Source organism: Lampetra fluviatilis, chromosome 61, assembly GCF_964198595.1.
Source record: "Lampetra fluviatilis chromosome 61, kcLamFluv1.1, whole genome shotgun sequence".
NCBI classification, from domain to species: domain Eukaryota; kingdom Metazoa; phylum Chordata; class Hyperoartia; order Petromyzontiformes; family Petromyzontidae; genus Lampetra; species Lampetra fluviatilis.
Window position 1 is genome coordinate 6,589,665 of NC_136335.1, and position 27,452 is coordinate 6,617,116.

General features: G+C 50.2%; 1 protein-coding gene across 1 annotated transcript in view; it reads right to left on the reverse strand.

Moving 5' to 3' along the window:
- Positions 1-27,452, reverse strand: part of LOC144951269 (potassium channel subfamily T member 1-like) — an 81,649-nt gene that overhangs the window by 48,549 nt on the left and 5,648 nt on the right. The window contains exons 2-13 of the mRNA XM_078881431.1: positions 24,764-24,843; positions 19,876-19,978; positions 18,120-18,176; positions 15,755-15,803; positions 14,940-14,999; positions 13,567-13,641; positions 11,302-11,385; positions 10,373-10,467; positions 6,223-6,403; positions 4,596-4,760; positions 3,466-3,602; positions 1,630-1,690 (exon numbers count right to left, since the gene is read on the reverse strand). Coding sequence (XP_078737557.1) covers positions 1,630-1,690; positions 3,466-3,602; positions 4,596-4,760; positions 6,223-6,403; positions 10,373-10,467; positions 11,302-11,385; positions 13,567-13,641; positions 14,940-14,999; positions 15,755-15,803; positions 18,120-18,176; positions 19,876-19,978; positions 24,764-24,843 — 1,147 coding nt within the window. The remainder of the gene's footprint in view (positions 1-1,629; positions 1,691-3,465; positions 3,603-4,595; positions 4,761-6,222; positions 6,404-10,372; positions 10,468-11,301; positions 11,386-13,566; positions 13,642-14,939; positions 15,000-15,754; positions 15,804-18,119; positions 18,177-19,875; positions 19,979-24,763; positions 24,844-27,452) is intronic.

The window sequence follows — 27,452 nt, forward strand, 5'->3', positions numbered from 1 at the left end:
AGGGTTTCTTTACGCCAAGGGGTGGGGAACCTTTTTTCTGCCAAGGGCCATTTGGATATTCATATAACATCATTCGCGGGGCCGTACAAAATGATCAACTTAAAAATTAGCCCGTTATATTTGGTCAAACATTCAATTAACTCACCTCTAATGCGATGGCTGGAACTGCTTCTCTTTGGCGAGGCGTGTGATGTTAGCTGGTATTGATGATGTTGCTACTCGCAACTCATTTTCGAGGTTTGCTCCGAGATTTATTGAATTTCGAGTCCCGCCTGCGGTTGCCTTGGCAGGGCCAGACCACCCCTGATGTACGCACACCGCGGGTACAGGGTGAAGGCGGGAGGCAAAGTAGCCTGCACCTCCGCCTAAAGGAGGCTCCGGTGACCTCGAAGGTGTTTGGCCGACCCACTAGGAGGGACCTCACGGAGCAGCTCCGGTCACGTCAACCTCATTCGTTCCACGGGAGGAGGTCGCTCCCTCTCGCGTTCTGCTCCCGCTGTCTGGAATTATCCCCCACCTCCTCCTCCTCTTGAATTCGGTGCGGTTGAGGCCCTGCCGTCCTGGTTCAGGTCGAGACTTAAGACCCCCCCCCCCCGATTGTTTTCATCTGCATCAGTGGCTTTTGGGGCCGTCCATAAATGACGTCACTCGATTTTGGACGATTTTTGACCCCCCCCCCCCCCATCATCACACGGCGTCACAAAAAGTTAGATCCCCCCTAAAATATGACGTCACAAAGCTCTGCCCCCCCCCCCCCAAAATGAAACATGCTTCAAATCGCTTTAAACTATTGTCATTGTAGTGCGTATTTAATGTGGCGCTGCACTCTGATGTTGTAGGAGTAAACATTTATTAAAACGTCTATTTAATGAAGTAGAACGTGTTGTCTATATTTATAAAAAATTTGCGCATTTTGATGTGACGTCACATTTCTCAAATCCCCCCCCACCCTCGTCACACATCGTCACAAATGTCTGACCCCCCCCCCAGGTGCGTGACGTCATTTATGGACGGCCCCTTTGCCTTTCCTTCCCTGCACCCCCCCCCCCCCACCACCAAACATCTGAAGATGCGGCTGGCATTGAGACGCTGCGACCTGAGCGTCCATTGCGTCTCACCGCTGCCCCCCTCACGCAGGGGCCCTGCCCCGGCCCGACTCGCGTCACGCGGCTCCGCGGAGACTCCACGAGAGGGTCGGCCGATGCCGGACACAGCGAGCGGGAAAATAACTCGGGGACACCACGAGAGGGTCGGCCGATGTCGGACACAGCGAGCGGGAAAATAACTCGGGTACACCACGAGAGGGTAGGCGGATGCCGGACACAGCGAGCGGGAAAATAACTCGGAGACTCCACGAGAGGGTCGGCGGATGCCGGACACAGCGAGCGGGAAAATAACTCGGGGACACCACGAGAGGGTCGGCCGATGCCGGACACAGCGAGCGGGAAAATAACTCGGAGACTCCACGAGAGGGTCGGCCGATGCCGGACACAGCGAGCGGGAAAATAACTCGGAGACACCGCGGTTCGAAGCAGACCCGCTACATACACACGCGTGCACGTGACGGACATCATGGATCACGAGCGGCCGCCCACCCTGCCCCCCCCCCTACCGGGAGGCGGTGCTCACCGCGGCGATGCGATCCTCGTTGCGGCTGGTCAGCACGAAGCACACCTGGGCGCTGTCGATCCTGCAGCCGCCGCGGGACAACACAGCCGGTGGGACGCCCATTCCGTTAAGAATGACGACGACTGTGGCGCTTGGGAGAACGATTTTAAAAGATAACGGACGAACCCGTGGTGATTGTCCCACGCAGTGGCACGGAGACACACGGAGACGTGGAGATAGACACACAGACACGGAGACACACGCAGAGACATACAGACACGGAGACACACGCAGAGACACACGGAAACACACGCAGAGACACACAGACACGGAGACACCTGCAGAGACACACAGACACGGAGACACCTGCAGAGACACACAGACACACAGACACACGCAGAGACACACAGACACGGAGACACTTGCAGAGACACACAGACACGGAGACTCATGCAGAGACACACAGACACACGCAGAGACACACAGACACAGAGACACTTGCAAAAACACACAGACACGGAGACTCATGCAGAGACATACAGACACGGAGACTCATGCAGAGACACACAGACACGGAGACTCATGCAGAGACACACAGACACACGCAGAGACACACGGACACGGAGACACACGCAGAGACACACAGACACGGAGACACACGCAAAGACACACAGACACGGAGACACACGCAGAGGCACACAGACACGGAGACTCATGCAGAGACACACGGACATGGAGACCCACGCAGAGACACACAGACACGGAGACACCTGCAGAGACACACGGACACGGAGACACACGCAGAGACACACAGACACGGAGACTCATGCAGAGACACACAGACACGAAGACACCTGCAGAGACACAGACACGGAGACGCATTCAGAGACACACAGACACGGAGACGCATTCAGAGACACACAGACACGAATGCACTCACGCCACCCGATGTCGTTGTTGTCGATGCGAGATCGGCGTGAGCGAAGGAACGTGAATTCACTCTCTGCTACAATGCATTCCCACCCAGCCATCCAGCCACCCACCCAGCCACACACACACCTAGCCACACACCTGGAAACCCACCCACCCATCCAGCCACCCACACACCCACCCACACACCCACCCACACCCACCCACACACCCACCCACACACCCACCCACACACCCACCCACACACCCACACACACACACACCCAGCCACCCACACACCCACCCACCCACACACCCACCCACCCAGTCACACACCCACCCACCCAGTCACACACCCACACACACACCCAGCCACACACCCAGCCACACACATACCCACACACCCAGCCACCCACACACCCAGCCACCCACACACCCAGCCACCCACCCACCCACCCACCCACCCACACACACCCACCCACACACACACCCAGACACCCAGCCACCCACACACCACCCAGCCGGGTCCCATAGCGAGTCTCTGGCTCTGCGTGGCCAGGGTGACAGCGAGCGGTGAAGCGAGAGGGAGGGCGGGGAGCGCCACTCGGCGGTGGGGTTGGGGGGAGCGGTTCGGGGGGTGGGGGAGGGGTTGGGGGGGAGAGGTTGGGGGGTGGGAAGGGGTTTGGGGGGGTGAGGGGGTTAGGGGGTGGGGGGGTTAGGGGGTGGGGGGAGGGGTTGGTGGGGTGGGGGGAGGGGTTAGGGGGGAGAGGTTGGGGGTGGGGGGAGGGGATTGGGGGGGTGGGGGGGAGATGTTTGGGGGGGTGGGGGGAGATGTTTGGGGGGGTGGGGGGAGATGTTTGGGGGGGTGGGGGGAGGGGTTTGGGGTTTGGGGGTGGGGGTTGGGGGGAGGTGTTTGAGGGGAGGGGTTGGGGGGGTGGCCTCCCGTACTTGGCGCGTGCCAGGTCCTGGTCCTTGAGTGCCGAGCCCTGCACGTAGATGACGCGCTGGTACCACATGGGGATCTGCAGGACGTGGCGAACCTGCGGGTCCATCTCCGACGGGCAGAGGATCACCACGAAGCAGTCCTGCGGCACGTGGGGGGGGGGGGGGGATGGGGGGGTGGGAGATTGTATGGGAGGGGTAAGTTGGGCAGGGGTTGAGGGATCAGAGCGTGATGGTGAGAGAGAGAGTGTGATGGTGAGAGAGAGTGTGATGGTGAGTGAGGGAGTGTGAGAGAGGGAGTGTGATGGTGAGAGAGGGATTGTGAGAGAGAGAGTGTGATGGTGAGTGAGGGAGTGTGAGAGAGGGAGTGTGATGGTGAGAGAGGGATTGTGAGAGAGGGAGTGTGATGGTGAGTGAGGGAGTGTGATGGTGAGTGAGGGAGTGTGAGAGAGGGAGTGTGATGGTGAGTGAGGGAGTGTGAGTGAGGGAGTGTGATGGTGAGAGAGGGAGAGTGAGAGAGGGAGTGTGATGGTGAGTGAGGGAGTGTGATGGTGAGTGAGGGAGTGTGAGAGAGGGAGTGTGATGGTGAGAGAGGGAGAGTGAGAGAGGGAGTGTGATGGTGAGTGAGGGAGAGTGAGAGAGGGAGTGTGATGGTGAGTGAGGGAGTGTGATGGTGAGTGAGGGATTGTGAGTGAGGGAGTGTGATGCTGAGTGAGGGAGTGTGATGGTGAGTGAGGGAGTGTGAGAGAGGGAGTGTGATGGTGAGAGAGGGAGAGTGAGAGAGGGAGTGTGATGGTGAGTGAGGGAGAGTGAGAGAGGGAGTGTGATGGTGAGTGAGGGAGTGTGAGAGAGGGAGTGTGATGGTGAGAGAGGGAGTGTGAGTGAGGGAGTGTGATGGTGAGTGAGGGAGTGTGAGTGAGGGAGTGTGATGGTGAGGGAGGGAGTGTGATAGTGAGAGAGGGAGTGTGATGGTGAGTGAGGGAGTGTGAGTGTGAGTGAGGGAGTGTGAGTGAGGGAGTGTGATGGTGAGTGAGGGATTGTGAGTGAGGGAGTGTGATGGTGAGTGAGGGAGTGTGAGTGAGGGAGTGTGATGGTGAGGGAGGGAGTGTGATGGTGAGGGGGGGGGCGAGGAGTGCCTGGAGCAGGGGGTGAGCGTAGAACTCGTTGAGGAAGTCGACGAGGACGTCGATCTTGAGGGAGCTCACGCACAACACCACGTGGCGCTCTGTGAGCGCGCGGTAGCGGCTGTAGTTGCCGCCGCACTTCTGCCGCTCCATCCACAGGAAGGCGAGCTGCTCGAACTGCAGAGGGACAGGGGGTGGAGGAGGAGAGGCGAGGAGTGGTTTCGACTCGTGCCCCCTCCGCGAACCCCCCTCGCTGCCACCGTGTTCAGTTTTTCATTTTCATTTTTATTGTAAACTAGCTTTACTACCCGGCTTCGCCGGGGCTTGGATTCACCACGCACGGCCGCCTTTGTCTCCCCAGTGGCGATGTTCACACACCACAGCAGTTACTCGTTTGAGGCTGAGTCGACCTAGGGGAGGCCCAAGACCGGTTCAAATAATCGTCACCGGTGGTGGCCTTGAGCGGCTATCGAACTCGGGTCGCCGGGTTCGTAGCGCAGCGCGCTAACCACGACACTATAATGCGTGACGCTTCCACATGCGCGGGTCACGTGACAGATTTGACGTCACAGCGCGCCGTGCAAAAAATAAATGCATTATTGAGCTCCCCCCCCCAAAAAGTGTATTTTTATAATTTTTGCATGGTGTACAGTCTGGAAAGTACCCACATGGCAAATTTAAAGTTTGTTGCATGTCGGGAAGTACGCTAAACATTTTGAACAGACACACATAATCACAACTTTGTCTTATATATACAGTATGGAGATAACCCTGTGAGCCATGCGGCTCTTGACTTGGGTGCAACCGCAACAAAAACACGAACAAGAAACATCATAAAGTGACTATGCGCATACTCTTAGGTTTTTTCGGTAAAGTCACGTAGGTAAAAAAATTGAAATAATAATATAAATAATATAATTATTTATTATTATTCAATTATTATTTCTATAATTTTTATTATTTATTTTGAATTTTCTACCTACGTGACTTTAACAAAAAATCCTAAGAGTGTGAATCCTTGCAGTCACGAAAGCTTCAAATCTAGAATGACTATGCGCAACAGAAAAATCCTGGGAAAAACAGCAAAGTCTTCCAGAAAAAAGCGCCGCATTTCAACGCTGTGTGCAAAAATCCCAGTGGAATGCAAGTCAAACAATAACAACCATAAGACAATTTAGATTAAAGTTATCAGGCTAACTCTGTACTACAACAAACAACCATGGCTGAACCAAAAGTTTTCAAAATCACCAAAATAAAACTATAAAAGCAATGTAATAGTGATCACAGGAACTGTGATTCAAATTTAACAACAAACGATCTACATAACATGTACGACCAAACTTTGCAGCCATAGCTGGCTGCATGAGTCACTCCACAACAGCAGGAGTGCGTTGCCGGATTGTGGCCGCCCGAACTCAGAACTCTCGCGCCGTGGATCCGCATCCCGAGCGGCTCGCGTGCCGCGCCGGACGAACCACGGACCCCCCCTCCTCCTCGCCCCCCACCGCCCTGGACACCCCGAGGCTTCGTTGGCACGGAGAGAGGACCCATCACGTCCCAGTGTGATTCGCGGTGAATTTTCCTGCTCGGGACGCGATTTGTGCCATTGACCCACCCCCCGCCCTGGGCCTGCCCTCACCTGCACGGGCAGCACCATGAGTGCCACACAGATCATGAAGGCGACGAGGAGCTGAGAGGGCCAGATCTGTGGCGTCACGTCGCCGAATCCCACGGTGGAGAAGGTGACGATGCAGAAGTAAAGGGAGTCGAAGAGCGACAGGCTGCCGCCAGCGCGCTCCAGGTGCTGGATGCCGCAAATGCTGCCGGCAGGGAAATGGGGGCGGGGGGGGGAAACAGGGACTTTAAAATGAATTTAATAAGTTATGTTTTAAAACATGCCGACCGATGATGCCCGTTGTGATTAGTGGCGAAACGTCGTACTCAGACTGTAAATGTTGTGGCTTGGCTCTCCAACACACAACCGGTGTGCTGTACTAGTATACTACACTATACACTACAGTATACACTACACTATACACTACACTATACACTACACTATACACTACACTATATACTACTATACACTACACTATACACTACCCTACTATACACTGCACTACTATACACTACACTACTATACACTACACTATACATTACACTATACACTACACCAGGGGTCCTCAAACTTTTTAAACAGGGGGCCAGTTCACTGTCCCTCAGACCGTTGGAGGGCCGGACTATAGTTAACAAAAACTATTAACAAATTCCTATGCACACTGCATATATCTTATTTTGAAGTGAAGAAACAAAACGGGAACAAATACAATATTTAAATGAAGAACAAGTAAAGTTAAATCAACAAACTTGCCAGTATTTCAATGGGAACTATGGGCCTGCTTTTGGCTAATGAGATGGTCAATGTCCGGTTCCATATTTGTCACTGCTAGTCGTAACAAGTGATGCAAGTGTGCATCCGTTAGTCTAGATCTGGTTGGAGATTTCAAATGTTCCATTCTGGAAAAAGTTTGTTCACAGACATAAGCGCTGCCAAAGATGGTTGCCATTTTGAGTGCATGGTTCGTGAGATGAGGATATGTCTCAGAGGGGAGAAATGCATAGAAATTATGAAGGCTGCTTGACTTGAATGCGTCTTTCAGAGAGTCACAATTCTGCAGTTCAGCCAGTTCCATTTGGTAAATTGTATCCACATTTTCAATGTCAATAGAAAATGGGTTACGGAAAAGCTGTATGTCCTGTTCAAGGGGATGAAGCTCTTTAAATCTAAATTGGAACTCCTTTTGCAATTTTTCCAGTGAATCCACACATGTTTTGTTTGGGAATGCAACCAATGGTTTTTCCGCTAACAGATTTTGAGTTGTGGGGAGATGGCAGAAGTTTACCTCCTTCACTTGTTGGATGAGGCCTAATTTTACTTCAAATGCTTTGACGTGCGATTGCATATCACAGATGAGCTACCCCTTTCCTTGAAGTTGCACATTGAAACTGTTGAGTAGCTCTGTTACATCTGTCAGAAAGGCAAGGTGCCATTTCCATTCTGCATCATTGAGCTCTGGTACTTCTTTGTTTTTTGAAAACAGAAAAGCTGTAATCTGTGGAAGTAAGTCATAGAAACGTTTCAAAACTCTCCCTCGACTCAGCCAACGGACTTCTGTGTGGTACAGAACATCTTCATAGTCAACATTTAGCTCAGACAGAAATTCCTGAAATTGTCTGTGGTTTAGTGCATGAGCTCTAATGAAGTTAACAGTCCCACTTCAGTGATTTACTACACAGCGCTTGTTGGTGGATGAGGCAGTGTATGGCTATTGGATGAGAATGGTTATGTTTGTCCATCTCTTGGTTAATGCGAGCAATTACTCCTTTCTTAGACCCCACCATGCTAGGAGCACCATCAGTTGTCACACTGGCTAGTTTAGCCCAGTTCAGCTCCAAACCATTCACAGTTTGGCAAACCTTTTCATAGATATCCTCTCCTGTAGTTGTTCCTTTGATGCTTTGCAGTGCAGCAAGCTCTTCTGTGACTTCGAAATAGTCATTCGTCCCACGAATAAAAATTAGAAGTTGTGCAGAATCACGAACATCATTGCTTTCGTCGAGTGCCAAGGAAAAATAGGAAAGTTTTTTTGTGGAGTTTTGCAAATGCTGATGGAAATTCTCCCATTTCTTCAATCCTCCGTGTAATTGTTGGTCCTGAAAGACTCACTGTAATAAATAAATCGGCCTTCTCTGTACACATCTCTTTGGCAACAGAAAGAAGGCATTCTTTAACAAATTCTCCCTCAACGAATGGTCTGCCAGTGCACGCTATTAGCTTGGCAACTTGAAAACTTGCTCGCAGTGATGAAATATTTAGCTGCTTCTGCTTCACAAAAGTATTTTGCTGAGTTGTTAATGTATTTTTCAGTTTTAATATTTTATCTTTTCTCACTTCTCCGACCAAACAATCATATTTATCTTTATGTTGAGTTTCATAGTGTCGACATAAATTGTATTCTTTGAACACAGACACTATATTCTGGCATATCAGACACACAGCTCTTTCCTTGTACTGCATGAAAAAGTAATCATAAGTCCACTGTTTTTTGAATATCCTACACTCCGAGTCAATTTTTCTCTTTCTTGACATCATTGTTTCCTAGGGAGTCAAAATTGCTATTAGTAAAATACCAATATATATACAGCGCTACAAAAACAATATACCAGCAATAACCTTGCCCACACAGAGACATACAGACTGCACTGCCCATCAATGCAGTCTGCTTTTACCCCAGGCTCACACTGGTGCGGGTGCCATTAAAAAGTTAATTACACCTGCAGTTTTGTTCACAGATCGCAGTGCGATCTGCGAACTCGCATAGGAATCTGATCGCATGGGGGAGAAGACCCATGCGATCTACTGCAGGAAAAAAGAAGGCACATGTGCCTTTTTTCTTCCGAATCTAATGCAAGTTCAGCCATACAAGCATATGGCTGAACTCGCACTGCTCAGAGATCGCAACAGTATGAACCGAGGCTTACACAACATACAACATATAACCTCATATAATTGAATAGCAATCAGAATATAAATGCACTTACTGTCATTTAAATTGGGTTTCCTACTCCTCGGCTGTCTGTCACTGACCAGCACGGGAAAACAGCAGGCAGCCCCTCCAGAGATCAGAGATCACTCTGTTATTACCCCTCTATCATTTACTCAGCGCACAGGAATATCACTGGGAGTGGAGCCGAGGGGCAAGTGAGGAGGCTGAGGGAGGGAGAGCCAGTCAAGCACAACCAGGGGAGGGCTGGCAGCCTTAGGCCTGGGGGGCAAGTCCAGTCAATTGGCCCATTGAACCATTCACCAGCGTAGCCCAATGAGTGCCCACCGCCGCAGCTCAATCATTGCCCACCGCCGCAGCTCAATCAGTGCTCACCAGCGCAGCCAAATCAGTGCTCGCCACCGCAGCCCAATCAGTGCCCACCACCGCAGCCCAATGAGTGCTCACCAACGCAGCCCAATGAGTGCTCACCAGCGCAGCCAAATGAGTGCTCACCAGCGCAGCCCAATGAGTGCTCACCAGCGCAGCCAAATCAGTGCCCACCACCGCAGCCCAATGAGTGCTCACCAGCGCAGCCCAATTAGTGCTCACCAGCGCAGCCAAATGAGTGCTCACAAGCGCAGCCCAATTAGTGACCATGGGCCGGATAAATGCCCTCGGTGGGCCGCATGTGGCCCGCGGGCCGTAGTTTGAGGACCCCTGCACTACACTATACACTACACTATATACTACTATACACTACACTATACACTACACTATACACTACACTATACACTACACTATACACTACACTATACACTACACTATACACTAGTGCTGTACTAGTGACGAATTGGCCACGTTCTGTTTACGTGACAAATCTTACTAGTTGGCTGTGTCGGGTGGTGGCGGGTTTAACGACACGTTTATATATTTACGCGATCTAACCCAAAAAAAAACTCTATTATGGATTTTTTTAAAATAAAAACTTTCGCCGAAATGCTACGTCGAATGCGCTTTCCATAAGCGTTGCTTGTCGCCTGAGAAAGAATCCGTTTGGAAATCAGAGCACAGCGTGGAAGTGGACATCACAGACCTACCTCTGAGCTCCCGTCCTCTTCAAGTGATGCTCTAGTCCACACATAACGGCCTACGGAAGTGGATATCACAGACCTACCTCTGAGATCCCGGCTTCTTCAAGGGTGACGTGTGGTGAGGTGCGGTGAGGTGAGGTGAGCGGCCACTCACAATGTGAACATGAGGCAGACCAGCGTGGAGATGAGCATGAGGACCTGGTTGAACATGGCCGACTGGGCACGCTGTATGGCGCGGTGCAGATCGTTCTGGTGGCAGGGGAACAACAAAGCAACCGGTAAGCACGACGATGGCGAAGACGACGGTGATGATGACGATAACGATGGTGATAATGACGATGATGATGACAGTGATGATGACGATGGTGATGACGATGATGATGACGATGGTGATGACGACGGTGCAGACAATGATGGTGACGATGACGATGTTGATGATGTTGATGATGATAACAATGATGATGACGACAGTGATGATGATGGTGATGACGATGATGGTGATGACGATGATGATGGTGATGATGATGACGACGATGGTGATGATAACGGTGATGACGGTGATTATGATCAAGATGATGATGACGATGATGATGACCATGATGATGATGACGATGGTGATGGTGACGACGGTGCGGTTGAGACTCAGCCGTCCTGGTTCAACTCAAGACCCAGTTTGTTTTCGTGTGCCGGGAGCACGGTTATCGGTGTCTGGATACGCGCTTGCATTTAAGACCCCATCATAGAAATTCTACTCCCGTATTTGTATTGCAATGCTGCTGCTGCTGCGGGGGCATCGATGGGCCGCGGAGGGGGCAGCAATGGGCAGCACGGGGGCAGCGATAGGCAGTAGAGGGGGCAGCGATGGCCAGCGACGGGGGTTGGGCAGCGATGAGTAACGGAGGAGGCAGCGATGGGCAGCGGTGAGGGCAGCGAACGGCGGTGGCAGGGGCAGCGACGGGGGCAGCAATGTGGGCAGGGATGGGCAGTGGTGGGGCGCAAGATCAGCGATCCGCAAGATCAGCGATCTGCAGGGGCAGCGATGGGAAGCGGCGGTTGTTGGAGCGTGCGGGCGACTGTGCTCACGATGAGGTTCTGCAGAGCCAGCTTGGCGAGCCAGCAGTTGAGGAAGACCGGGATGAAGGCGCTGCGCAGGTGGTTGACGAATATCTGCAGAGCGACAACAACAACGACAACAACAACGTCATCATCGTCTTCGTCGCCTTCGTCGTCATCATTCTCTTCATCTTCATAATCGTCATCGTCGTCATCATCTTCATCGTCATTTTCCTGATTGTCTATATCTTTATCAACGTCTTCCTCGTCTTCATCACCTTCGTCGTCATCGTCTTCATCGTCGTCATCGTCGTCATCTGCATCATTGTCTTCATCATCATCGTCGTTGTGATCACGTCACCATTATTTTCGTCATTGTTTGGTGCCCTTTGAAATGTTCCGAGATCCGATACACATCGATACAAGTCGATAACAAGTCGATAACAAGTCGATATGTTGATAACAAGTCGATATGTCGATACATGTCGATATTGTCGATACCAAGTGGCAGTGCGCATGTACATCTCTGTGAGGCTCCCCAGCGTGAGGGAGTGGCGGCCTCCACCAACTCACAGCTGGCGGTATCGTTGGTGCAGTGTTAGTCTATGGGCAGTGTTGAGTCTATGGGCAGTGTTGAATCTATGGGCAGTGTTGAATCTATGGGCAGTGTTGAGTCTATGGGCAGTGTTGAGTCTATGGGCAGTGTTGAGTCTATGGGCAGTGTTGAGTCTATGGGCAGTGTTGAATCTATGGGCAGTGTTGAGTCTATGGGCAGTGTTGAATCTATGGGCAGTGTTGAATCTATGGGCAGTGTTGAGTCTATGGGCAGTGTTGAGTCTATGGGCAGTGTTGAGTCTATGGGCAGTGTTGAGTCTATGGGCAGTGTTGAATCTATGGGCAGTGTTGAGTCTATGGGCAGTGTTGAATCTATGGGCAGTGTTGAATCTATGGGCAGTGTTGAATCTATGGGCAGTGTTGAGTCTATGGGTAGTGTTGAGTCTATGGGCAGTGTTGAATCTATGGGCAGTGTTGAGTTTATGGGTAGTGTTGAGTCTATGGGCAGTGTTGAGTCTATGGGTAGTGTTGAGTCTATGGGCAGTGTTGAGTCTATGGGCAGTGTTGAGTCTATGGGTAGTGTTGAGTCTATGGGCAGTGTTGAGTCTATGGGCAGTGCTGAGTCTATGGGCAGTGTTAGTCTATGGGCAGTGTTGAGTCTATGGGTAGTGTTGAGTCTATGTGCAGTGTTGAGTCTATGGGCAGTGTTAGTCTATGGGCAGTGTTGAGTCTATGGGTAGTGTTGAGTCTATGGGCAGTGTTGAGTCTGTGGGCAGTGCTGAGTCTATGGGCAGTGTTGAGTCTATGTGCAGTGTTGAGTCTATGGGCAGTGTTGAGTCTATGGGTAGTGTTAGTCTATGGGCAGTGTTGAGTCTATGGGTAGTGTTGAGTCTATGGGTAGTGTTGAGTCTATGGGTAGTGTTGAGTCTATGGGCAGTGTTGAGTCTATGGGTAGTGTTGAGTATATGGGTAGTGTTGAGTCTATGGGTAGTGTTGAGTCTATGGGTAGTGTTGAGTCTATGGGCAGTGTTGAGTCTATGGGCAGTGTTGAGTCTATGGGCAGTGTTGAGTATATGGGTAGTGTTGAGTCTATGGGTAGTGTTGAGTCTATGGGTAGTGTTCGTCTATGGGCAGTGTTGAGTCTATGGGTAGTGTTGAGTCTATGGGCAGTGTTGAGCCTATGGGCAGTGTTGAGTCTATGGGTATTATTGAGTCTATGGGTAGTGTTAGTCTATGTTGCAGTGTTAGTCTATGGGTAGTGTTCGTCTATGGGTAGTGTTGAGTCTATGGGCAGTGTTGAGTCTATGGGTAGTGTTGAGTCTATGGGCAGTGTTGAGTCTATGGGCAATGTTGAGTCTATGGGCAGTGTTGAGTCTATGGGCAGTGTTAGTCTATAAGCAGTGGTTAGTCTATGGGCAGTCTATAAGCAGTGGTGAGTCTATGAGCAGTGTTAGTCTATGGGCAGTGTTAGTTTATGGGCAGTGTTGAGTCTATGGGCACTGTTGAGTCTATGGGCAGTGTTGAGTCTATGGGCAGTGTTAGTCTATAAGCAGTGGTGAGTCTATGGGCAGTCTAAAAGCAGTGGTGAGTCTATGAGCAGTGTTAGTCTATGGGCAGTGTTAGTTTATGGGCAGTGTTGAGTCTATGGGCAGTGTGTATTAATGTAGAACTTCTTTTGCACCGTACATAGCCAACCGCTGCTAATCCGTGCCAAACTGCTCCCGATCCCACCAGCCTCACCGTGATGATGAAGGGAATGGTCGTGACGACTTCCAGCACGAACGAAACCTGCAGCACCTGCTCCCAGATGTTTCCCTGAGAAACCCACCAACCACACACAGATGTCAAGCCCTTATCAGTGCCTCACCCTATTACAGACCAATTTAGACACCTGATTGGTCACCCCGTGCCCCTTAAAATCTCAACGTTCATCCTACAAAGTCCCATCATCACAAGGGAGAAACACAAACACATAGACAACAAAAAGCAATGTGCTGCCCGTATTGAAACGGCTGTCCGCCGTATGGACCTGGATACTCAATTTCCCTGGACAAGAATACGGGGTGAACCGTGTCTGTTGACAGCTACGCAATCACAACAACAACCACCGCCGTGTAACTTCATCAAAATGACGACAACATTATTTACAGTCCCCCCCCCCCCGTTCCTCTGTCCGTCAGTCGGTTGCCTACAGACGGTGGCAGAGACCGCTTCCAAATGTCCACTAGTGGAGTTCAAAGTCACCCACGGGTTAAAGAAGGGTCCAAAGGAAGTGAATAGATACAGATAAAGACAAAGGCGTCGTTTGACACACCACTACAGCGAGTACTCACTGGAGGCCGAGTCGACCTAGGGGAGGAACCAGCAGGACTGGTTCAGATAATCGTCACTGATGTTGGCCGTTAACGGGAATTGAACTCGGGTCACCGGGCTAACAGTGCAGTGCGCTAACCGCTGCACTACCGCTCAAAGACAAAGATTGTAGCCTTAGCAGACTGTGGGGGCAAGTGCTGTGAGCGAGCACCTATGAAGGCCGGCACGGCACACGAGGGGGTGGGTGGCCAACACCACGCCCGGCCGCCTTTGTCTCCCCAGTGGTGGTGTTTACACACCGCACCAGGTACTCATTTGAGGCTGAGTCAACCTATCAGAAAATCATCACTCGGTGTTGGCCGTGAGCGGGAATCGAACTCGGGTCGCCGTGTTCGTAGTGCAGCGCAGCGCTAACCGCCGCACCACCGCTCCTCACTAACGATCTGGCTAAATGTGTCGTTGCGAAGCATCCCAGACACACACAAACACATGTACACACACAGACACGTGTACACACACAGACACATATACACAGACACAGACACATGTACACACACAGACACATGTGTACATACACACACACAGGCATATGTGTACACACACACATACACATGTACACACACACACAGACACATGCACACACAGACACATGTACACACACACACAGACACATGTGTACACACACACAGACACATGTGTACACACACACAGCCACATGTACACACACAGACACATGTACACACACAGACACATGTGTACACACAGACACGCACGTGTACTTTGTATATTGTCGAGTTCACCTTGTAGTTGAGGAACATGAGAAGCATCGTTTCAAGGAGGCTGATGATGGCCAGAGCCACCTGCAGGAGTTGAACAAAGGCGGGCGTTGAGAACGACGACTTTCATTACTGCCTGGCCCGTGATGGTGGTGTTCGCAATGATGGCGGTGATTGTGGTGATGGCGATGGTGGTGGTGGCTTTTATGATGATGATGATGTGAATGGTGAAGGCGATATTGGTGGTGATGGTGGTGGCGATGGTGGCGATTATCGTGGCGGTGATGGTGGTGGTGCTAGCGATGATGGTGGTGGTGATGATGGTGGTGCTGGCGATGGTGGTGGTGGCTTTCATGATGATGATGGTGTGGATGGTGAAGGCGATATTGGTGGTGATGGTGGTGGCGATGGTGGCAGTGATGGTGGTGATGATGCTGATGGTGGTGCTAACGATGATGGTGGTGGTGATGATGGTGGTGCTGGCGATGGTGGTGGTGGCTTTCATTATGATAATGGCGTGGATGGTGAAGGTGATATTGGTGCTGATGGTGGTGCTAACGATGATGGTGGTGGTGATGATGGTGGTGCTGGCGATGGTGGTGGTGGCTTTCATGATGATGATGGTGTGGATGGTGAAGGTGATATTGGTGGTGATGGTGGTGGCGATGGTGGCGATTATGGTGGTGATTATGGTGGCGGTGATGGTGGTGGTGATGATGGTGCTGGCGATGATGTTGGTTGCGGTGGTGGCTTTTATGATGATGATGATGGTGGAGGCGATGGTGGCGATTATGGTGGTGGTGGTGATTGTGACGGCGCCCTCAGTGTCGCCCGCTCACCTGGGAGACCCAGAAGAACATTCCCCTGTCCACCCACCAGATCAGCCACCTGCCGGTACAGGCAGACAGACCCACAACGGGAACCACGACTTCTCGATCCGTCACCGATGTTGTTGTTGTATTAGGGGCCGTCCACAAATCACGTCACGTGATTTTGGACGATTTTCAACCCCCACTCCACATCGTCACACGACGTCACAAAAAGCCCGACCCCCCCTCCCTTCAAATATGACGTCACAAAGCTCTGCCCCCCTCCCAAAACCATATTTCCATTTTTTTTATAATCATGCTTCAGATCGCTTAACACTATTGTCATTGTAGTGCGTATTTAATGTGGCGCGGCACTCTGATGTTGTATTAATGTTGTTATAACAATTAGTGTTGTTATAACAATTCTATTTTTATTTAAAGTTGCGCATTTTTATGTGACGTCACATTTCTCAACCCCCCCCCCCTCGTCACACATCGTCACAAATGTCTGACCCCCCCTCCCCAGGTGCGTGACGTCATTTATGGACGCCCCCTTAGGCCAAGTGACGATTTGGCCAAATGTGTCGTTGCAAAGCCTCCCCGACACAAGCGAATTGCATTCTCGCGTGGTGCACAAGCATTTAACATTTTAACGACACACATACACGAGCGTGTGTGTGCGTGTGTGTGTATGCGTGTGTGCGCGTGTGTGTGTGCGTGTGTGTGTGCATGGGGAGCGGTGGTGTCGTGGTTAGTTTTGGGCCGCGCTTCGAACCTGGCAGAGAACCGAGTTCGATTCCCGCTCACGGCCAAAACCGGTGACGATTATCTGAAAGGGCCTCCCCCCCTTGGTCGACTCAGCCTCAAATGAGTACCTGGTGCGCTGTGTGTAAAACACTTGGAAGACAAAGGCGGCCGGGCGTGGTGTTAGCCACCCACCCCCTCGTGTGCCGTTCTGGCCTTCAAAGGTGCTCGCTAGCAGCACTTGCCCTAGCAGTCTGTTTACGCTATACGGGGGATCTTTGTCTTTGTGTGTATACAAGTAGCCCACATGCCTAGCCACCACATGGGTTGGGGAAAAGATGGAGCCGATGGGGTACATGAGGATTTAGTGGAGCTCAGTGGACTTGCTGATGACCGCTAGTGGCGGTGTCAAAATGGGCCTCTATAGAGGAGGAGGAGGCTCGTGAAAGACGCCACTGGACAGTTGGAGGGCAGTCGCCCTCCCAGTGGGGAGGGTGGAGGAGCGGCGCTCACAACAACGTCTAAAGCGCAGTAAGTTGGCACCGTATGGGGGGGCAAGTAATCTCAGTCAACCCGTGGCACTGTCCCGTGTCCTCCTGCCAACGAGCCATCGACACTTCACGTGGCCTCATGGTGCATTAAGGGGCCGTCCATAAATGACGTCACGCGATTTTGGACGATTTTTGACTCCCCCCTTTCGTCACACGACGTCACAAAAAGTTAGACCCCCCCTCAAATATGACGTCACAAAACTTTGCCCCCCCCCCCAAAAAAAATGCTTCAAATCGATTTAAACTATTGGCATTGTAGTGCGTATTTAATGTGGCGCTGCACTCTGATGTTATAGGAGAAAACATTTAGTAAAAAGTTTATTTAATTAAATAGAACGTGTTGTCTATATTTATTTAAAGTTGCGTCACGTTTCTCAAACCCCCCTCGTCACACATCGTCACAAATGTCTGTCCCCCCCCCCCCAGGTGCGTCGCGTCATTTATGGACGGCCCCTTAGCCCGGTGCAGGTGCTCTGGTTACGTCGCTGAGTGGCGAATGGTTGGTGTGCGCGTGTGTGTACGCGTCATCGCGTGTGCTCGCTGAGCGTGTGCCAATCGGCGCCCCCTGGACACAGATGCCAAGGAGATGACGCCTCCGTGCCACGGGATTATCCGGTCAAATGTAATTTAAAGCAGGGAGAAACTAACCGACGCGGAATGGGGAGGCCTTCATCCAGCAGTGGATTGACCAAAGGAGCAGGAAATAATGATTATATATAGGCACTCCTCTACTTACGAACGAGTTAGGTTCCAGAGGTCTGTTCGTAAGTCGATCTGTTCGTAAGTCTAACTTTACTCCTGTCCACTACAAACGTGTTGCACGGCTTGTACGCTAAACAGGGGGAATGGCTTTAAAAGTTGTATAATCTCCTGTAGCTGCAGATGCCACTGAATCTTCATGTTCTGAAGATGTAGATACCACCGCCATCTTTTGCGCGGCGGTTTAACTTAACGACTCTCGGTCCAAACAGGGCACTGGACGTACGGACAGGTTTGTTCGTGTATCTGAAAGTTCGTAAGTCGAATGTTCGTAAGTAGAGGAGTCTCTGTATTGTCATTAAGATTGTTCACCTATCTATTTCATATATGCCACCTCTTACCAGTTAATTGGGGCGTTGGCATCAAATTCCGTGAAGTTCTGCTTGGGGCATTCCCAGCTAAACAAACAAATCAACAACGACAAACACAAAAGAACAGCTCAAACTCCCTCATGTCATCACACAAACAACATCAACAATCCTCCTTCTTCATAGAATGGGTAGAGTGGTGGGTAGAGACGTGGAGAGAGTGGTTAGTATCAAGGCCGTAATTATAATATATATTTGGGGGGACACATCACCCCCAATATTCAAAAATTCTAAAAATGTCCCCCCCCCCCAATATATTGCTATAAAAAAAATTGCTATGCTATGTAAATAAAAATAACAATTTGCTAAACCTTGGCCACAATATCTGGACTTGTCTTCATATAAATCAATGCATATATTTCTGTTCATATGATTGTGGTTATGGTTGTACTTTATTAATCCCTAATCTCTGCCATTACATACAAAGAAACAAGAAATGGTAAAAAAGTAAAAACAGAGCAATGTAATACAATACACTATTAGACATTTTTGTAAAACATAAATAAAAAGTCCATCCCATGTGTTAGTGAATTTTTTAATATTTTAGGCAGGAAATTAGTTTTCACATTTAGATATTTATCTGGGTTGGGACCCCCAGACCCCCTGGAAGATTTGGTCCCCCCCAATGTTGACTCCATGGCTACGGCCTTGGTGAGTAGGTGAGTATAGACTTGGGTAGAGACGTGGTTAGAGATATGAGAGAAGGTGCATAGAGATGTGGGCAGAGATGTGAGTGGGTAATCGTCAGTGTCATCTTCAAGTGGCTATTGTAATTTTGCACAGCACGTTGACCGAGCAGGACTTCTGCATTTCAGACAGAAATCACTGTCCATCTTTTCCCGACACTGAATTGAGCTTCACGCGCTCCCAGGTAACATAGCCACTTCCGTGCCCTCGTCGAGGAGGCCGCTCTCCTATCTTATAGTTACATGCTAATTTCTCACATTAACATCACTAACCCCGGCCACTTCTTTATAACCCTTGAGCTACACCCATTTCAAACCTTTTAAAACAATCTGCCTCAGCAGCAGACCATGCTTTCCCACCTGATGATGGACGCTTGTGTTGCGCCAAAACGTCGTGATCTATTTTATTTTATACCTACGTGCCTTTACCGAAAGAACCAAAGAGTATGGCTCCCAGGTGTTTATGTAAAGTTACCAACCGCAAACTCGCTATGCATTGCCAGGGAACATTATGGGGAAATAACATGTATAACTGTGCCTCTAGATATGAATACAAATTTATATGTTTAAGTCCGTCAGCTTACTGGCTTTGCGTCAACCTATTTCACTCCAGCGGCATTTGGTTACGCAGGAAACCACTCCGGCCTGGCTTCAACCTTTTGTGCATCTCATCAGCAGTCAGCCTCGTGACACAGACACGAACTTCGCATGCTCCACTGCTGTCCACGTGTCGGCCTCTGCCACGTGTGTCGGAACGCCAAGTGAGTGGCAAATCTGGTGCAATTGCACAAGATAGACGTCAATGTCACCCCCCCGGGTGAAAACACTGCAAACGATCTGAGCTGGGTGCGAGTGGATCCACCCCAAAGGTAGGGGGGGAGGTGTTGTTTAACACCACCGAGATGTGCCCGTCATTCACTCACATGCGCGCGCTGACATTGTTTTTCATGGTTCGCAGTTTTCTAGGTTTTTTGTTTTGCGGAATTGGATTTCGGACCGGGGGTCGGAGCGACCGCGTCGGGAGCCCCACGGACCCGTCTCACCAGCCGTAGCCATTGTCCTTGGGGTCGTCCAGAACCACGCGGCACACGTAGAGCACGCACGTCAGCACCTTGAGCGCGAAGTTGAACACGCGGATGCGGAGGCCTGCACACACCGCAGTCGCAGACAATGATCCCACCCCCCCCCCCCCCATATAGCCTTAACAAACTGTTGGGGCAAGTGCTGTCCATGAGTAGCACCTACGGAGGCCGGCACAGCACACGAGGGGATGGGTAGCCACCACCACGCCCGGCCGACTTTGTCTCCCTATTGCTGATGTTTGCACACCGCAACAGGTACCTAGAGGAGAGGCCTAGGACCAGTTCAAATATCCGTCACTGACACTGGTCGTGAGTGGGAATTCAACTCAAGTCGCCGGGTTTATAGCGCAGCATGCTAACCGCTGCACGACCACCACTGATACCACCGCCACTACTATAGGGGACATAGAGACAGTGGACAGCATCCTATGCACAGGGCAGTCCCATAAAATTATAGCAGACACTCTCGCCAACACGCAGAGACAGGAACGAGTTCCAGTCCTTTTATTCCACCTTTTCCGTCACACACAGCTCCCTCCTTCATCCACAGCTCTCTCCTATCTATCTGCAGCTCCCTCCTTCATCCACAGCTCTCTCATCTCTATCCACAGCTCCGTCCATCCACAGCTTTCTCCTCTCTATCCACAGCTCCCTCTTGCATCCACAGCTCTCACCGCCCCCATCACCCTTTCGATGCCCCCTCTTACCCTCATGGTCACCTCTTCGATTTCCTCCCCCTCATCACTGTCTCCTCATTGCCAGCCACCAATTCCAGTCTTCACACCTCGGACCATATCTCATCATCCCCCACCAATCCATTCTCTTCAGCAGCAGGTCTATTATCGCAACTGTGCCATAAACTGCAACGAAATTCCAATGTGGCAATGGTGCCACCAGATCTCAGCACAAACCTATTCCAGCCATCCGAGCACAAATTCCAATTCCTGCACTGTCCTGGTAAAAACCGGACCAGTGGTGACCCTATTACCACTGTCCTGGTTTCCTAGACTGTTGCTCTTTTTGACAAAAGTTATTCTGGGAAAGATTCAAGTCTTCTCGGGAGCATTACAATTCCTGGCTTTTGTGAGTTGCAAATAATAATAACAAAATTCCACTAATGATGACAAATTCGCATGCACAGTCTGTTCTCCTATAACGTGGCGGTAGTAGTTGCGTTCCTGAAGAACCCGCTTCATGAAAAAAACGCATTATAATAAATAATATATAATGTAGGGGGTAAAGCACAGTCCGCAATAACACGTGAGATGCATACGCAGGCCGATCAAAGACTGAGGCACGTTGGTAGCTTCTAGAAGCATCCAGCAGCATCCCAATGCCTTATACGGTGATGCTACACCGATGCAGGCATGTTATGACCGCTTGTTCCGACTCGTGCTGCGACGTAGTTCTGTTCGCTCGATCGCGTTATATACCCAATTGCCGTTGTGAAATCCACACGTGACGCTGTAGGAAAACAGTATTGGGATGTTCTTCTTTCCATTATTATTTAACAGCATGCTGTAACAGGTCACCACACGTAGTGCGATCTTTTTGCACCAAAAACTGCAGGATGTACATGCATGGTGTTGCTCCATAATGCGCTTGCATAATGTATGTTGATTACCCTATGAATAGCCCCTCCGGAAATTGTAAATTATATTAATACATTAACCCACCCCCCCATCCCCCCCACCACTGGACTTCACACCTGATTGATTCACAGGTGACGACATCACACTTATCCCCGTCTATTTCAAACCGAAACAGGAGGATTTATCCACAACTCTGGCTGTAGCCTGATGATGCCGGTTGTAATTACCTGCGAAACGTCAGGGTACTCAAATTGTAAATGTTGTGGGTGTACTCTCCAACACACCTATGTGCGCTATGCTAGTGTAATAAAGGTCGTGGAAGCGACTTCTGGAATCCGGTCTTTATTTGTCTTTCATTACAACACTCCTTCACGCTGCTGACAGACAGCGTGAGAGGGATAGAGAGAGAGACGCGCGCTGCCACGTGGCAGCCTGGACCCCCGCTCTCGCGTGGCCTCTCCCTCCGCTCGTTCCAGTTCTGACCACGTGTTGTTCGTCTCCACCCCTATTTAATACCCGGGTCATGTGGTACCTTTCCACCAATCCTGGTTAGCCTCTATGGAATCTTCCAGACTCCATCGTAGGCTCCCGGGACCACGCCCCTGACTCGTCTCCCCATTGGCTGTGGCTAAAGCCAGCAGAACCAATCCTCTACTTACAGCTGTCACCTTTCCATTACGTCAGGGCCACGCCCCTAGGCTTCCCCCATTGGCTATGGACCAGGACCGGCAGAGCCAATCATCGTGACGAGTTGTGATCCATCAGCGACCCAGATATATCCTCACATTACACTAGTAACAAATTGGCACATTTTGTTTACGTGACATGACCTTACCAATTGGCTGTCTAGGGTGGTGGCGGGTTTAACGACACATTTATATTTACGAGCTCTATCCCTAAAAAAACCCACTATTATGGAGCACATTTCATGCCACAACAATATGGCAACACCACAATTGGTCACAAGTGCCACCGGGTCTGTGTTCGGAGTTGTCCTTGATTAACAGGATGCATTTGAGTCAGGGGAGATCACGGCAATATGACCTGTAGGTTTCGTGGCCACGTGAGGCCCTACGGCCTACGCAGGGCTTGTGTGGGTTCAGGACCTAAGCCTTGTCCTCGTCAACCTTGGCAGCGGTCAACGTTCGAACGTTCGCACTTTTATATTATACGTTCCATTAAAGTGGCAAATTAATTGCCGTGGCAATGTTTGCATAGCCCCTTAGTGACCTTTCATTAATATTCAACGCTGCAAACGTTATATCTGCAAGTGCAGCCAACCCGTGCGCGTGTATGTATCTGTACCTGTGTGAGCGTGCGTGTGTGGGGAGCAGTAGTGTAGCGGTTAACGGACTAAACTACGAACCCGGTAACCCGAGTTCTATTCCCGCTCATGGCCAACACCAGTGACAATTATCTGAACCGGTTCTGTGCCTCCTCTAAGTCGACTCAGCCTCAAATGAGGACCCTGTGCGGTGTGTAAACATCGCCACTGAGGAAAAAAAAGCAGTCGGGCGTGATGTGCAGTGCCAGCCTTCATAGGTGCTCGTTCACAGCACTTGCCCCAACGGTCTGTTAAGACTATACCGGAGATCTTTGTCTTTTGTTTTTGTGTACTCAGTGGAAATTTTAGAAGCACATTGCTCAAGGCAGGTAGCTATAAAATGCAAACAATTATGACACTCATAAACAGGGCCGCATTTTCCCGAATGTGCCCATTCCATCATTGCTGCCAATTACAAGCATTCATTCAGATACATCACAACTGATTTGTTTTAGTGACTAAAATACCACCTCGCCGCTATCAAACAAGACACAAAACAGAGCAGAAGAACCAAAATCAACTGTTGTACCGTACAACTATGGCTCCCGGGCCTTCGTCAACTCGCACCAGGTTTGGCGGTTTTACGTACAGGGACTCCTCTACTTACGAACGTTCGACTTACGGACTTTAAGAGATACGAACAAACCTGGTCCTATATGTCCCGTTACCTGTTTGGACCGAGAGTCGTAAGTTCAACCGCCACGCAATAATTGGCGATGGTGGCATCTACAGAATCATGACGAACCAGTGGCATCTACATCTGTAGAACATGAAGAACCAGTGGCATCTACATCTGCAGAACATGAAGAACCAGTGGCATCTACATCTGTAGAACATGAAGATCCAGTGGCATCTACATCTACAGAACGTGAAGAACCAGTGACATCTACATCTGCAGAACGTGAAGAACCAGTGGCATCTACATCTACAGAACGTGAAGAACCAGTGACATCTACATCTACAGAACGTGAAGAACCAGTGGCATCTACATCTGCAGAACGTGAAGAACCAGTGGCATCCACATCTACAGAACATGAAGAACCAGTGGCATCTACATCTACAGAACATGAAGAACCAGTGGCATCTACATCTGTAGAACATGAAGAACCAGTGGCATCTACATCTACAGAACATGAAGAACCAGTGGCATCTACATCTGCAGAACGTGAATAACCAGTGGCATCTATATCTACAGAATCATGACGAACCAGTGGCATCTACATCTACAGAATCATGACGAACCAGTGGCATCTACATCTACAGAACGTGAAGAACTAGTGGCATCTACATCTACATCTACAGAACGTGAAGAACTAGTGGCATCTACATCTACAGAATCATGACGAACCAGTAGCATCTACATCTGCAGAATCATGACGAACCAGTGGAATCTACATATACAGAATCATGAAGAAACAGTGGCATCTACATCTGCAGAACATGAAGAACCAGTGGCACCTACATCTTAATAACATGAAGAACCAGTGGAATCTACATCTACAGAATCATGACGAACTAGTGGAATCTACATCTGCAGAACATGAAGAAGCAGTGGCATCTACATCAACAGGAGATTATACAACGTTAAAAACCATTCCCCATGTTTAGTGTACAAGTCGTACAGCAAGTTTGCATTCGACAGGAGTAAAGTTGGACTTACGAACAAATGGACTTATGAACATAACTCTGGGACCTAACTCGTTCCTAAATAGAGGAGTCTCTGTACCGTGCAACCTTGTCTCCCGTGACTATGGCTCCAGGGCCTCCGTCAACTTGCACTGGCCAGCGTGGTGAAGTATGGCCAAACAACCCCCCTGTAGTTTATCGGCGATACGGATAAATACAATGGGGGCTATCGATTACACATTTGTATTACACTGGTGGTGACGATGATGATGATGATGATGATCTCTAAGACAGGGCAAAACCTTACTCGATCGCTTGTTCTTGATGAAGAAAAGTTTGCAGCGTTCCTTGAACGTCTTTTCGTGCACGTAGAACTTCACATGCACCCTGGGGGGAACAACAACAACAACACATACATTGTGAAACACCTCGCAACTGGAAAATTGCCCGATGAAGTTGGATGTAATTACCAGCTAAACGTCGTACTCGAATTTTAAATGATGTTGATTCACTCTTCAACACACCGGTGGGCTAAAGTAGTGAACTATTTGTCATTTGTAAACGTGACACATTTGTTACTGTTTGGCCGTGTCGGGTGGTGGAGGGTTACGACACATTTATAAATAACGCGATCTAACCCAAACACCTTTATTATGAATAATATTGGTCGCGAAAGCCTACGCGTTAAACTGGTCCCAGGACTCCACTAGGTCGGCTCGGCCCTTAGAATGGGTAGCTGGTACATCAGCATCGGGGGATGCGAAGGCGGACCCCGGGCGCCCACAAGTGCTTGCGTCCACAGGTGACCGCGAACAGCACTTGCCGCAAAGAGTCAGTTCAAAAGGCCATACTGGGGGGTAGATCTTTGTCTCTGGGCCTTGATCTCCTCCCGTGTCAAGCTCGAGGCCCCCCCCCCCTACCCTTCTCACACAGCTAACGGTCGCCGGCCCTGCAATCGCCGTGTTAACCGCTGCGTTTGAGCGATCGAATCGCGGGTGACTTGAAAGCCAGAATCTCGGCGGTGAGTGGCTCAGCGTCCCAGACGCGGCCACTGTGTCAGGTCGCCTGGCCTACCGCCTCGATGGAGTGTCTCGCGCTCGCATCTCCCAAGCGCGAAATGCTTTTGTTGTTATTGTTAAATGTTATTTTGACCAGGATAAAGTCCCACTGAGCTAATGGCACCTTTTTTGTTTCTTTCAGAGGTCATCCAACTTGGCCGTATGCGTGATGACAGTGGCTTCGTCATCGCAGTGGCTGTTATCATCATCATCATCATCGTCGTCGTCTTTGTCGCCGTCATTTCACGTGGGAACTTATAGCAGCAGCCAACTAATGTGAATGCGCGTTCATCCGAAATGTGGCAAAAACCGGAGAACGATCCACGCTGCCGTAACCACAGGCGAAGAGAGATCAAGGGAGTTCACGCGGACTCCAAATATACAACAGGCATCGCCAGGGTCTGGGATCGAACCCACAACCTCACGCGTGCTGGGGGAGGGAGATCACATTTCCTTGCCAAACACACGAATTGGCGACGCCGTGAATTGAATGTTTACACGTTGAACAGTTCACGGCCACCGGCTGTGGTTTCCTCCCCACGTAGTAATAATTTAAGTGGGCATTTATTAGAATGTCCATCAATATTGTGCTTATCATAATACTTTGCATAAATTGTGTTTAGTTTGCTGTCCTTCCTTCAACATGCACACATACTGCCCATTAACTCAACACTGCCCATAGACTCAACACTGCATCTCCGATTATCACGCTTGTCTACGTACGGTGCGAAAGAAGTTCTGCATACGTACAACACAATCGCGCTGCGCCAAACGTGTTGTCATCAGCGACGAGCAACGACAATGAACCGCGCAAGCGCTCTGCTGCGGTGTTGACTTTGTTTACAGCATGGCATTGTGTTACCCTCATTGTTTGACGGTGTGCGATTGGCCCCTCGGCACACAGCAGCTTCGCCTTCGGGACTCGATCTTCGATCCGTACACGGGAGGTAGCCAGAGGGCTCGCAGTGTCACAGCAACCGATGGGCTCAGCCACCGTGGGGTGTTGTGGGTGCCTCGTGACGCGTCTGTGCGTCACTGAGGCTATAGCCACCTCACGTGGTCTACAGGAGGTCGTGGGTTCGATCTCGACCCTGACGCCTGCTGCTGTATATTTGGAGTTTGCATGTATCTTTCTCTCTCATCATCACGGTGGCTAGGAGATGTTAACTACCTCGCCTGGTCTAAAGGAGGTCGTGGGTTCAATCCCAACCCTGTCGCCTGCTGGATATTTGGAGTTCGCGTGTCTCTCTCTCATCATCACGGTAGCTAGGAGATGTTAACCACCTCGCCTGGTATACAGGAGGTCGTGAGTTCAATCCCAACCCTGTCGCCTGCTGCTGTATATTTGGAGTTTGCGTGTCTTTCTCTCATAATCACCACGGTGGCTAGGAGATGTTAACTACCTCGCCTGGTATACAGGAGGTCGTGAGTTCAATCCCAACCCTGTCGCCTGCTGCTGTATATTTGGAGTTTGCGTGTCTTTCTCTCATCATCACCACGGTGGCTAGGAGATGTTAACTACCTCGCCTGGTATACAGGAGGTCGTGAGTTCGATCCCAATTCTGACGCCTGCTGCTGTATATTTTTAGTTTTTCCCGTGGTCGCATGGATTTTTCTCTCCCTCCACAGGTTTAGAATCGACGTGCAATTCGAGTATTCGGCTGCGAGGAATGTTCACGCGATGAGCCACTTGGTTGAGCTGTCATTTTTGATAGCCAGGTCGCGTCTGAGAAAGAGCTACATTGTGCCTTACTTGCTAAAATAGAATTTCGTCTGTCGCTCGCCACCAACGATTGCGAGCGATGGGCCAGGAATCGAACTCAGGCCGCCGGGTTCACGGCAAACTCGGCTTAAACCACCGCGCCACGACGCTCCCATCCAAATGACAGCGGTGATGTCGCTCATTGTTATCCGAGGTGCTCCTTTTGTCGTGTCGCT